The 13269-nt window shown below is 41.1% G+C and overlaps 1 protein-coding gene across 1 annotated transcript in view; it reads left to right on the top strand.

Annotated features, from left to right (window-relative positions):
- The window catches only part of LOC307118278 (zinc finger SWIM domain-containing protein 6), a 110145-nt gene extending 106493 nt beyond the window's left edge, over positions 1–3652 (top strand). Inside the window, exon 14 of the mRNA XM_079803854.1 lies at positions 1131–3652. Within this exon, the coding sequence (XP_079659980.1) occupies positions 1131–1993 (863 nt within the window). The 3' untranslated portion in view covers positions 1994–3652. The remainder of the gene's footprint in view (positions 1–1130) is intronic.
- The last annotated feature ends 9617 nt before the right edge of the window (positions 3653–13269 follow it).

Genomic DNA, 13269 nt, shown 5'->3' on the forward strand with positions numbered 1-13269 from the left:
TGTGTGTGTGTGTGTGTGTGTGTGTGTGTGTGTGTATATATATATATATATATATATATATATATATAATTTTTGTTTTATATAGTTTTAAAACTAAAACATTTAAAGGTAAAATATTTTTATTTTATTTGATCCATATGACATTTAAAGAACTTATTATGTACACATAATTTAAAATGATCTACAAAACTAATATAAACATAAAAACGAGGTCCCATATTTGTGTGTGTGTGTGTGTGTGTGTGAGATGGGTAGGTTTAGGGGCAGTGTGTGAGATGGGTAGGTTTAAGGGCAGTGTGTGTGTGTGTGTAATGGGTAGGTTTAGGGGTAGGGGCAGTGTGTGTGTGATAGGTAGGTTTAGGGGCTGTGTGTGTGTGTGTGTGTGTGATGGGTAGGTTTAGGGGCAGGGGCAGTGTGTGTGTGTGTGTGTGTGTGTGTGATGGGTAGGTTTAGGGGCAGTGTGTGTGTGTGTGTGTGATGAGTAGGTTTAGGGGCAGTGTGTGTGTGTGTGTGTGTGATGGGTAGGTTTAGGGGCAGGGGCAGTGTGTGTGTGTGTGTGTGTGTGTGTGTGTGTGTGTGTGATGGGTAGGTTTAGGGGCAGGGGCAGTGTGTGTGTGTGTGTGTGTGTGTGTGTGTGTGTGTGTGTGTGTGTGTGTGTGTGTGTGTGTGTGTGTGTGTGTGTGTGATGGGTAGGTTTAGGGGCAGGGGCAGTGTGTGTGTGTGTGTGTGTGTGTGTGTGTGTGTGTGTGTGTGTGTGTGTGTGTGTGTGTGTGTGTGTGTGTGTGTGTGTGTGTGTGTGTGTGTGTGTGTGTGTGTGTGGTGTGTGTGTGTGGTGTGTGTGTGTGGTGTGTGTGTGTGTGGGGTGTGTGTGTGTGTGTGTGATGGGTAGGTTATACCCTCTATAAATAAATAATTAATTAATAGTTGGTTCCATAGTATTTTTAGAAAAAAAGTTAAATGATTTTATTCATTATAAATTATTACAATTTAATGAAATGTCATGAAGCCTTTTTTTCTTTATGTGAACTGATGATCTGAGCCCAATAAGTCTTAAAGACGTAAACAGGGCGAGTTTTGTTTTGTGTAAGTTCGCTGAATGACCTGCAGTGTGTGTGTGTGTGTGTGTGCAGGGGTCTACGCACTGGACAGCATCATGCAGAGCTGGTTCACCCTCTTCACGCCCACCGAGGCCACGAGCATCGTGGCGACCACAGTCATGTCCAACAGCACCATCGTCCGGCTGCACCTGGACTGCCATCAGCAGGAGAACCTGGCCAGCAGCGCGCGGACGCTAGCCCTGCAGTGCGCCATGAAGGACCCGCAGAACTGCGCGCTGTCGGCCCTCACGCTCTGCGAGAAGGACCACATCGCCTTCGAGACGGCCTATCAGATCGTGCTGGACGCCGCCACCACGGGCATGAGCTACACGCAGCTCTTCACCATCGCCCGCTACATGGAGCACCGCGGGTACCCCATGCGCGCCTACAAACTGGCCACGCTCGCCATGGCCCACTTGAACCTGAGCTACAACCAGGACACGCATCCCGCCATCAACGACGTGCTGTGGGCGTGCGCGCTCAGCCACTCGCTGGGCAAGAACGAGCTGGCCGCCATCATCCCCCTGGTGGTGAAGAGCGTCAAGTGCGCCACCGTGCTATCGGACATATTGAGGCGGTGCACGCTGACCACGCCCGGCATGGTGGCGCTGCACAGCCGCAGGAACTCTGGGAAGTTGATGTCGTTGGACAAGGCCCCGCTAAGACAGCTCTTGGACGCCACGATCGGGGCCTACATCAACACCACACACTCGCGGCTCACACACATCAGCCCGCGCCACTACAGCGAGTTCATCGAGTTCCTCAGCAAAGCCAGAGAGACTTTCCTCATGGCGCACGACGGACACATCCAGTTCACACAGTTCATAGACAACCTGAAACAGATATACAAAGGCAAAAAGAAACTCATGATGCTCGTGCGAGAGCGCTTCGGCTAGAGAGCGAGAAAAACATTGCCAACCACACCGGTATTATGTGTATAGACTTTCGAAAAAACGGAAAAAAAAGTGGAACGTTGTCATGTTGTGGAAGTTTGTGTGTTTCCCCTTTATTTGTGTGAAAGAGTATGTCACGACGTTTGGGTTTACACTGAGTATATGTTGTCGAGTGGCGAAAGTCCACACAGCACTCCAGATCTCTCTGTTTAACATTCACAGCCTCAAAGTGAAGAAGAAGAAGAAGAAGAAAAATGGCTTTAAACCAAACAACACCTCCATCCCAAGTGACAAGTACCTCGTACGGCTCCAGCTTTACTCCTTCCCGAACCGGTGTCCTAAAGAAGTGTTAGAAAGCGGAAAAACAAAAAAACACGTCTCCATTTTGTTTTCGATTCCTTTTCAGTCCACCAGGCTAATTGCAGTGCTGTTTCGTCCGAAAGCATGTCTCACACACACACACACACACACACACACGCTCCAACCCCATCGTGCTTGCGCTTGTGGAAACTTAGCGACTGTCGACATACATCTCAGGGATTCTCTTTGAAAAAAAGGAAAAAAAGAAGACAAAAAAAAAGGTCATGAAAGAATGAGAGCATTTATTGTACTGTATATATGATAGTATATGTCTGAATATTGAAAAAATGTATACGTTAACTAATTTATAAAAAGAATATTCTATGTAATGCAAAAATACTTGAAGCTGCAGTACCTTGGTCTGAAATCAAACATATCAGAGGGACTAAACGCGAGCCTCGGGCTGTGTTCGGAGTCGCATCGTTGTGTCCGTACCACACACACACACACACACACACACACACACACACTTGCCTTTCCGAACACGGCCGTGCTGTCGGGGCTGGGATCGGGCAGTGGACACCCAGTGAACCAGAGCAGCAAGCCTTAGCATTAAGAATTGGGAATGCAAGAAACGCAGGCCCACGTGCCTCAAAAAACGCCTAGAAATGTAGATCCAACCGTATCGATGTTAACATGCCGAGCGACGCTCTCGTTTCTCTCCACAATAATCGAGTCACCGCGAAACTCCATTTTTATGCACAATAACATGTACACGCCTCTCTGCTGACATCTTAACTTTGTGCAAGACAGAAAGTTGCTGTGTAGGTCTGACTGTTCAAGCGCTTTTTCTTTTGTGTCGTTCCTATAGGATTCCTCAACGAAACGAAAACAGCCTTCTTTCTTGCCTTGTCTTAACGCTTTAAAATAACCAAACTGGAGTTCTAACTACCAAACTTGTTCGTTAAAAATGAAAGCCAACCCACTTTGGTTCCGACTGTCTTTAATTTTTAGCTGAATGGTTCTGTATTCTGTGCTTTAAAAGCAGGTCTCCTATGTTTTTGGTGCAAAAACGTTGTCGAGTGTCCCCCTTCCTTAGAGGTATGTCTGTAGCTCTTTTTCTTTTCTTTGACTTTGACTTTTTGTTCGTTTAGAAACAGAAATATCTCTCTTTTTTTCTTCTCTCCGTTTTATTTATTATACAAGGTAAACGATTGTACTTCTTCACCCGTGTCAACATTCTCATGAAGTTGAATTTAAGATTTGATACACCGATATCAATTTATTTATGTAACTAAATCACTGTTTTATAAACTTGTTAATGATTCAACATTTTTGTTTTAATTAAAATTAGTTTTTTGAGAGGAAGCAAATCACTGAGTCGTTTGTGTGCGTGACACTCGGGCGTTTGGTGAAAAAAATGCGTGCGCCACAAATTCAATCAGTATAAATGGGCAAATCACAATATACACAAATACTGAGCTTATAAATTCTATTTGCTTTATTTTGAAGTACAATCAACTTGAATGTTTAAGTCATTTCAACTTGAATGACAAATTTGAGTTCATCTAACATTGAAAATTGTTATTTTGATGAGTCATAACTTATTGATCATATAATGTTTTACAGTGTATATACTTTTTATATTGATATAGGTAACGCTTTATTTTACAGTGTCATTGCTACTTGTATTTAAAATAGTAATAACAGTAAATGATGCATAATTACATGCAAACAACTCTCAACCAAACCCTAACCCTACACTGTAAAAAATCCAACTTGTGTTTTGTATGACACATTCAGCTTTTAAAGTTTATTCAACTATTTAACATGAAAAAAGTTTGTACAACTAATTGACCCTAAGTTGAGAAAACTCAAAAATGTTCTGCAGCTGGTTGCCTTAAACTTTTAAGTTTTCTCAACTTTTTTTTCTTTTACAGTGTATAGTAATTCATTAATATTACTCTGTACTTAAATATATAATTACACTGTGACAATGACACCGTAAAATGTACATTTCCCTACATTTTTTTCACCAAACGCGTAATGCATTCTGGGATCCATGCATTATACTTGCAATGAATTTTTCAAACGAAGTGTCTGAGAAGGCAAAAATAATTGCATTTTTGAACATCCTTCACATTGGGAATCTGCTGGTTAATATCAAAATAAGAAACTTCTCCCAGTTTTAAGGAAAGTCTGTCATTTATAGTTTATTCTGTCTTGAGCTTCTGCTTATGAGTTTGATTAGCTTTAGGATTTACAGTTTGGTCCTTTCCAGATGCCAGTCCAACAAAGACTCGTCCGTCTTGTCTAAACTAAACAGGAAGTGGACGAACAGGCTGCGGTGGGAGATTATGACACTCGAGCTGCTCCTTCACACGATAAGGTTGAGCACAGTTACACACAAACAGATCCTCTCACACTCGCGATTGCTTTCAGTGGCCAACTTCCAGGAATTACCAGCCGAGAGCTTCAGCCATTGAGATGTCGAAGGCCGGGCGACGTTAAATACTGCAGGAAGAACTCATTCTCACACTGATAAGGCGCGCAGCTTCATGTGGACATTTTGAATTGTCACGTTTTGCTAAATTTATGAGTAAATGCCCTGATCTGGCCATTTTTGGCCTACAAACTCTGTGTTAAGGTGTGAGAAATTTACCGTTCGGCTAATTTTCCATCTATTTCTAGGAATCCACTGGATTTGGAATTTCACATGAGGGATTATGGGTAAGTTTACAAGACAAAAATGTACTAAAAATGGAAAAAATTTTCCTTTTGCGTTTTTCATGTACAGGCAACAATATTGTCAAAACGATCCCCGTTCACACGGATCCATGAAAACGGCTAAACGCGCTGTATTCTGCCAGTAAATTGTAAAGAAACACTACACGCCAATAGACTAAACGCGTAACACGGATACACATGATGTTTTCACAGATGTTTTTGTTGTTTACACTGAGATGATAGCGGTATTGTTTTCAAAATCTTGCACTTGTTTTCAAAAGTTCAAAATTAGCCTGGCTCCGCCCTCCTACATACTTCCGCTCAATTTTCACTTTCCTTCAGTTCTCCGTCTGGGACTGTGGTATATTCTTAGGTTTTCTCAGAACAAATTTTAACCAGTCCAATCAGCGAACAGAGGGCGTGGCTGAGAGCGATGAGGTTGATGTCGTGCGCTAGTTTGAGTTGTAGTTCAGTAATGGCGGCGGAGAAAAGATGCGAGTGAAGCCGTTCATTCCGTTGTGGCACCGAATATCCAGAAGTTAAAGCCGGAGCAAGAACAATCTGTGCTGAGTTCTGTTGGTGGCCATGATGTTGTGTCCCGGGAAAAGTCTGATTCTCCAGCTCGCTCTGTTAGTGCTGAAGGAGTTGCTGAAGCTCTATTCGGACGGTTATTGTTTCTCGTGCGGTCTGACGGTATTATAATCATTTACAGCGGCTAGTCAGTGATTTTATTGCCGTCCGTCTCCCACCACCCGCGTCAAAACCCCGGCCGAATGACCGACTGTTTTAGACAAACACCAGGTCATGTGGTCATTTAACTGCTGTCCCAATCCACATCTCTGAGTCTTCACGAATATATCACTTAAAAACTCACTGTTTATATCCTTTTTGACCCCTGCAGAGCACCGTACGGCTGCGCTTCACTGTCATTTGGAAGCATTTCTAGATTTGTATTTCTTTAAATTCTGGCGAGTATTTACAAGAGCAATATTTCATCAAAAAATAAAAAGAAGTAAAGCACGTAAACATTTGAATCGGCAGCATTTATTCTTATCATACCAAATATGATATTGTATTTACAGCAATCATGTTACTGACCACGTGAGCAGCCGTTCCCGATCACAAAACTCTCCGCTTTGAATAAATCACAATCTGAATGCGGGAGTTTTAGGTTTTATCACTGAGATGGCTACACAGTTATTATTACGGACTTCCATGTGAGAAACAGAGGCGAACGCGCTCGACATGCGTCACGACCAAACGTCAGCGATTGGTTAATGCAGATCCAGAGCGGCTCTGGGCAGATCCAATAGTTTTAAACTTCAACAGAGTTCCCGCCTTCAAGGAAGTGAACGCTTGTCAATGGAGAGCGGCCAGACTCGCTGTACAAATGAAATGTCCGAGAGTGTGGTAAGACCAGGCTAGCCCAAAATGCCATTGCTGTGTAAATAAACGAACAAAATGCATTAAGTTTTCTGTTTTCGCATAAACGGCCTCTTAGATTTCTCTATGCAGGTTCAGTTGTTCACATGAATTTGCACAATTGACCAACCAACAAAGTCCTTATTTTATGATCATCTCATCACTATTTTATACTTTATCCAATGGCATAAGTTTTTTTTTTTTAAATCATCTGTGTTTAAAGCTGCAGTCTGTAAGTTTTGCCTCTTTGTCGCCATCTCTGTTTGAAATCATTGCAGTTATTTGTTGAATTATCATCTTTACGAGGGTCCTCAGCGCGGATGAATCTGATGTTTTGAGGAGTGTGTGGCTGTCAGTCACTGCACCGGTGTGGATATTGTACTTCACAATCACAGATTCTGCATCTCGGAAGTGCGACCAAAATATGAATTTTCACCAGAAACGTCATCAAGTGAATAACGTCTGCCACTTCTGCTCTGAACTGAGAAAAAAGCATTACAATAAATCGCACTACCAACGGTGATTAAATCTATTGATCGCTTATCACATGCAAATTATTATTATTGTTATACTGTGTTCTCAAATTGTTAATGTTAACATCAGCATTGCGTGATTGTGTATTTAGTGTGTATTAGCGTTACCTGTAGATTGTAATTCCCGGACAGTTTAATCTTTTGCTTTGGTGAATCTCCAGTCGTCACTGATGATGTCGTTTGGTCCTTTCTGGATTACAATCCGCCATCAAAATGAAACGTTTAATCATTCCGGCTGCAGTGAGAAACATCTGTAAATGATCCGCCACCTGCAGCATCCTCACATGCGAGCCGGACTCACGCTCGTATTTCCCATTGAGATCCACCAGTGCCACTCCAATTAATAACACACTATTACAAGCTCACCGTTGTGAATCAGCTACGGTAAGGAGATTGAACATTGGGTGGTTATGTACTTCCTCAAAATTTGACTTTTGATCATTTTTAACCAAAAAAAAGTTACGGATTGCAGCTTTAAGTTATCAAGTGATGTACATTTTAGTAAATGGCCTGATCTTTAAGGTGCAAGTTTTGTCCAACAAACTCTCAGCGTTAAGGTGCGGTCACAGTTACTGTTGTTTGGTGGTAAATGGCTGTAATTTTCGCATGTGAAATCCAGCTATTTCTGGGAATCCACAGGATCGGGAATTAAGATTTCCCAATGCAGATTTTGCAGGTTCAGTTGGTCACAGTTGACAAACTAACAAAGTCCTCATTTTAAGATCATCTCATCACTATTTTATACTTTATCCATTGGTGTATAATTCATAAATAAATTATTAAATAATCAGTTATCGAGTGACGTCATGGGCATTTGGAAGAAAAAAAATGTGGGTGGGTCCTCCCCCAGAAAATGTTTCCTTGAGTTGGTGCCATTTACATTTTGTACAAATAGGCCGCATTTTTTACTAAACATCTGGTTGGTCCAGACAAATTTATGGAAGACATTGAATTCATTACTGTGGTGATAGTGTAGGGGTAAGGCACATGGCAGAAAGTTGAGGCAAATCGACCCAAGGTTCGAATCCCCCTTTTGCCAAACTCGCGCTACTCCCTTTTCCCATCACAAATCAGATCGGAAAGGCCTTTATTTGTAATAAACTTAAGAAAATATTCGAAATGTGGAAATAAAGCACCTAACGTTAGCCTGACAAGCCAGACCCACTTCAAGAACACAGCATTGGCAGGGCTCAATCTGAGGGGCGGGATAAACGGTTGTCTTTCAGATTCCCTCTGCACGCAATAGGATAGCGCGACAACCAACCAGAGCAATGAAGAAGGTGAAGTGGAGCTAGTTGATGATTAAACTTTCGTCATATCCGGTCAGCAAAACTCCGAACACTTCATCCTTTCTTCAGAATGACTTCTGTGCGGTTCTTTGTCTTTTCTCAAAGAAAAGCTTAACTCCACGTCTTCCAGAGTCGCGGCCAAAACCGATTCAAAAGACCGCTGTTTGCCAGCTTCTCTGTTTACGAGTAGCACGCGGAACCGCTACTCTGCCGTCATTATGTTAAGCCCCGCCCACCGACTCTATACACGACGTGATTGGCCTGACCAGGGGCCCGTTTCAATAAGGAGGTTCAACCAACTCAGAGTTTTGGGTTTCAGAACAGCTGAATTGAGGTAGTTCAATCAACTCTGAGTAGACTGACTTAAGCACATGCACCCCAACTATGAAAAGCCATGATCAATGGAGCTCCGAAATTATGATTCACCATGGCAACAGCACCCAACAAAAAGCCATCCGCATGCTTCCGGGTCAATCTATAAGTTTAATTCTTAATTAGTTTAATTAAGTTTAATTTTCATGGTATCCAAAACTCAAAAAAAGAATGTGGTAGCAGCTCAAAATGACAAATAAAAACATAATTAAATCGGTTAAAGCTGCTAAAATGTTTAGATATTGCATAAAACAGTCCTTCCAGAAAAATGCGGCTTTTTTTGTGATTGTTGCGGGCAAAAATCCTTGATTATGCGGCACGTTTTCTTAAAAAATGTGATGGGAAAATGCGGGATATTTATGCAATTTTATGTGATAAAATTGCGGGAACTTGCAAAAACTGCGGTTTGATGAAAAAAAGAAAAAAAGCACTACATCACAGAAAGTGCTGGGAATATTAAAGTTCTCATCTTGTTTTATTGAAGACCTTAATAAACACATGGCTCAAATTTACAAAACATTGAGTCAAGTTCTGTAGCTTTACAAAAGGAATATGCTACAACTTCTGGAAAAATGAATAAATAACTTCCTGTTTTACAGAGGTAGTGATACAAAACAGACATTTGAGTGCTTCCAAATGCACAAAGTGCAATCTCTGAAAGGGTTAGTTCACCCAAAAATGTAAATTCTGTCATTAATGACTGACCCTCATGTCGTTCGACACCCGTCAGACCTCCGTTCATCTTCAGAACACAAATGAAGATATTTTAGTGTAAATCTGATGGCTCTGAAAGGCCTCCATTGGCTCAATGCACGGTTCACTCTCAAGACCCATAAAAGGCACTAAAGACGTCGTTACAAAGTCCATCTCACTACAGTGGTTCTACAATAACTTTATGGAGTGACGAGAATAGTTTTTGTGCTAAAACTAAATAACGACTTCTATTGTGATGACCGATTTCAAAACACAGCATCATGAAGGTTCGAAGCATTATGAATCAGTGAGTCGATTCATGATTCGGATCGTGTGTCAAACTGCTGAAATACGTGACTTTGGCGATCCAAACCGCTGAATCGACTCACTGATTCATAACGCTTCAAACCGCTGAATCGACTCACTGATTCATAACGCTTCAAACCGCTGAATTGACTCACTGATTCATAACGCTTCAAACCGCTGAATCGACTCACTGATTCATAACACTTCTAACCGCTGAATCGACTCACTGATTCATAACTGCTTCGAAGCTTCATGATGCCGTGTTTTGAAATCAGTCAACAAACTGGGAAACTGCTTTGCTTTGGTCTTTTGCTGTTATTTTGGTTGGCAAATGGGAATTTGCGAGCTTCATCATGGTTTCACCGATATCTATGGTTTCACCACAGGGTTTGCAGTTTTTCGATCACGTTCACGTCGGGTAATTACGTCACTTCAAAACGTTCCCATGGCAATAGGGGGAAATGGCGGCTCTTGTGTGAAGTAAACGATAATTTTTCAACTTTCTGCTAATATATATGACTTTTTTGCAACGAAAATGCGGGGATTATGAAATCATGCTAGTTCCGCATATTTTGCATGCGGAAATAGGCAATTTACGCGGCGAAAGTGTGGCGTATTTGAAAAAATGCGGCCCCCGCATTAATATGCGGACTTTGGCTGATTATGCATTAAATCATGCGATCGCATAATCACGTTTTTTTTTTGGAGGGACTGATAAAGTGTTCATGGGTGTAGGTTTCATGACTTTACAAACATTTGACATATTAATTAAATTTCATTCATTGGCCAATGTTCAGCTTTTCCCACATCGACCCTTTACACAGACAGGATTGTCGTAAATACTGTATCGTGATATTTTGTGGTGTTAAAATGGATTATAAATACCATTTGATATTGAAAAACTAAAGCCACTCCCTCAGTGACATCATCATCCAGGAAGTGACATCATTTTGGAGGGAAAACAACAGTACTAGTGAGTATAAACAATGGATTTGACTATTAACTGTGATATTTTGTGGTGTTAAAATGGATTATAAATACCATTTGATATTAAAAAACAAAAGCCACTCCCTCAATGACATCATCGTCCAGGAAGTAACATAATTTTGGAGGGAAAACAACAGTACTTGTACCAAGTCTTTTGTATTTTCATTTTTTTTTTATGTTTGTACATTTATAATACTGATACTTTGTATTATATTACTTTTGCATCAAATTACAAAAAACAATTTACCGCTGCTATGTCTCTAATACAGCCTCTATGGGAGGGATGGTAAAAAATTATATCTTTCTCTCTTTTCACTTCTGTTATCAATCTCACTCTATTTGTCCCTCTTTTTGAAAGTTGTTCCACTATTGTAGAGTTTGTTTACTTTAGATTTAGATCTAATTCATAATTTTTTACAAATAGTTCAAAATAGAGTCACAGCAGAACCATTGCTTCTGCGATCAACAAAGTTTTGTTCTTGAATGATTCAGTTTTCTTACTCATAAAGGCATTTACTTGCTACATTTTCCATTGAATTAATGAATCACTCACTCAATCAATACATCACACATTCATTAATAGACAGTGAATTGTTGACACTTACTGGCAGTTTTAGTTTCATAATGAAAGTACACTTTAAATTTCATATTTGTATATTCAATATGTTTTAGATTTAAACCATTAATCTCTTTACATTATTTATGCAATGGCATCTCTGCTGCATTATATATCTAAATGCCACTTTAGATACAACTTCTGTGCCACAAAAGATGGATTTAATTGATACTGGTTTCATTTGATTGGTAAAGTTGCCTTTATAAGGGTGAAAATGCCCCCGTAAATTCATTTAAGGGTCCAAACATGACCACTTATTGGAAAAGGTATAACGGTTTAAAGTGATGTAGAAATGGCCACCCTTGAGTAAAGTTACCATGTTTAATGAAAGCAGCACAGTTTATGCTGTAGTATTTTTAGTAAAGCGCTTTGGATGGCCATTGGTAAAAGCGCTATATAAATGCAGTCCATGAACCATTACCATTATTTTAACATGGGGAAAAAATACTCTGGCCCTTTTTTAGCTGGTAGAGCAACAGAAGCGACACGACAACTGAACAATTAATGTTTTAAAATGATGCATTCAGATTCTTTTCTTGCTTCGGGCTGCAAAAACCACTGAGTTTTGCAGTTTTTCCACCTCTCTTCATCAGTGGAAAGGACAGATGGGACGAAGACCCGTGCTGACCAACGCTTTTCACTCTCATTTTGTTCCTGAGAGCACAGATGCACAGTCAATCCAAGATGGAGCACTTTGCCCAGACCATCAGCCCCTCAGTACATTTGGAAGAACAAACTGTAATAGCCTCCGCCATAATTCCCATGAAGCATTTTCAGGCCTGTGAGGAGATCTGTTCCTGCCAAAGCGGTGCGGAACAGGAGGCCGGGGGTTCGGGGGGAGATATCCAAGTGCTCGAGTGAAGACGGTGACAAATTCAAGCTTTACTGGGACTTCAGGCCTGGCACATCACAACACTGACCACAGACACAGGACGAGGCCCTTCAAGAGGAATTATGCTCTTGATTGTTTTCTGGCTCTAATAGAGCAGGTTTTCCTGCTTGAATGTTGATTATTTCCTCATATTCTCCATTGTTGCGGCTCCTCTCTTCCCAGTCTGTCAGTAACGCTCTGTCTCTATGAAGCCCCTCCTTCTGAAAAGCATACTGTGCTCTGATTGGTCGGCAGGAGCAGTGTTCCAAGAGCTTCCAACGTGTTTGGGAAGTGTCCCACCCCTTACCATAACCGGCAGTTTCAACCATTGACTAAAAAAAAAATACGGGCGTATTGTCCGTGACGTCACCCATAGGATTCTGAAGAGCAGTTTTGAAGCGTAAAGTCGAGTCGAGCCGGCCGTCGCCATCTTGTCACTCCCGGATAACAGAAAATGGGCAAAGAGGCGGGATGTGGGCGGAGCTTAGGTGACGCGATGACTAACAGACAGCAGACAAACGGCAATCCACCTGTCACTCAAAGTGGCCACGCCCTTAATTATGCAGAACTTTAAGGCTTTATATAATGTAAATGAATGAGTTATAAAAACATTCACCCCCCTCACAGTCGTCATTAAGGGCAACATTAGACCAAAAGCACAGTTTGTCCCAGACTGTAAACATGTGTTCTTCTGCTGTAAAGTTGGCCATTTTAACATGAGCTCAATGAGATTCTGCTCCTTCTGGAGTCTCTAGTGGCCAGTCCATGAACTGCAGTTTAAGTCACTTCCGCATCGGCTTCAAGAGAAACTGCGGGAGGAGCCGCTTGGTTTCAACACACACTACTAACTAACTCAACCAGGCCCGCCCCTTTATTCTGCATATTAATTATTTAAATTAGGAATATTGTGACGTATTCGTTCCCGGGAGAAAACTGCAAAATTTGAGTGCATTAAGTGTACAACATCAAGTTTAACTTTTTCTTTGTTCACTATTTATACTATCAAACTGCATAATATGCTTTATTTTTGTCACATGACTTCATGTCGCATGTTTAATTCGACATCCAGTTAGCATCTTCGTAATATTATAATTTCTGAAATAGCAACTGATACACACTGCTACCAACGCAAATGTGAAACTTTTCGCAATATTGAAATGTTA

Source organism: Gobio gobio, assembly GCF_949357685.1.
Source record: "Gobio gobio genome assembly, chromosome: 22".
Lineage (NCBI taxonomy): Eukaryota > Metazoa > Chordata > Actinopteri > Cypriniformes > Gobionidae > Gobio > Gobio gobio.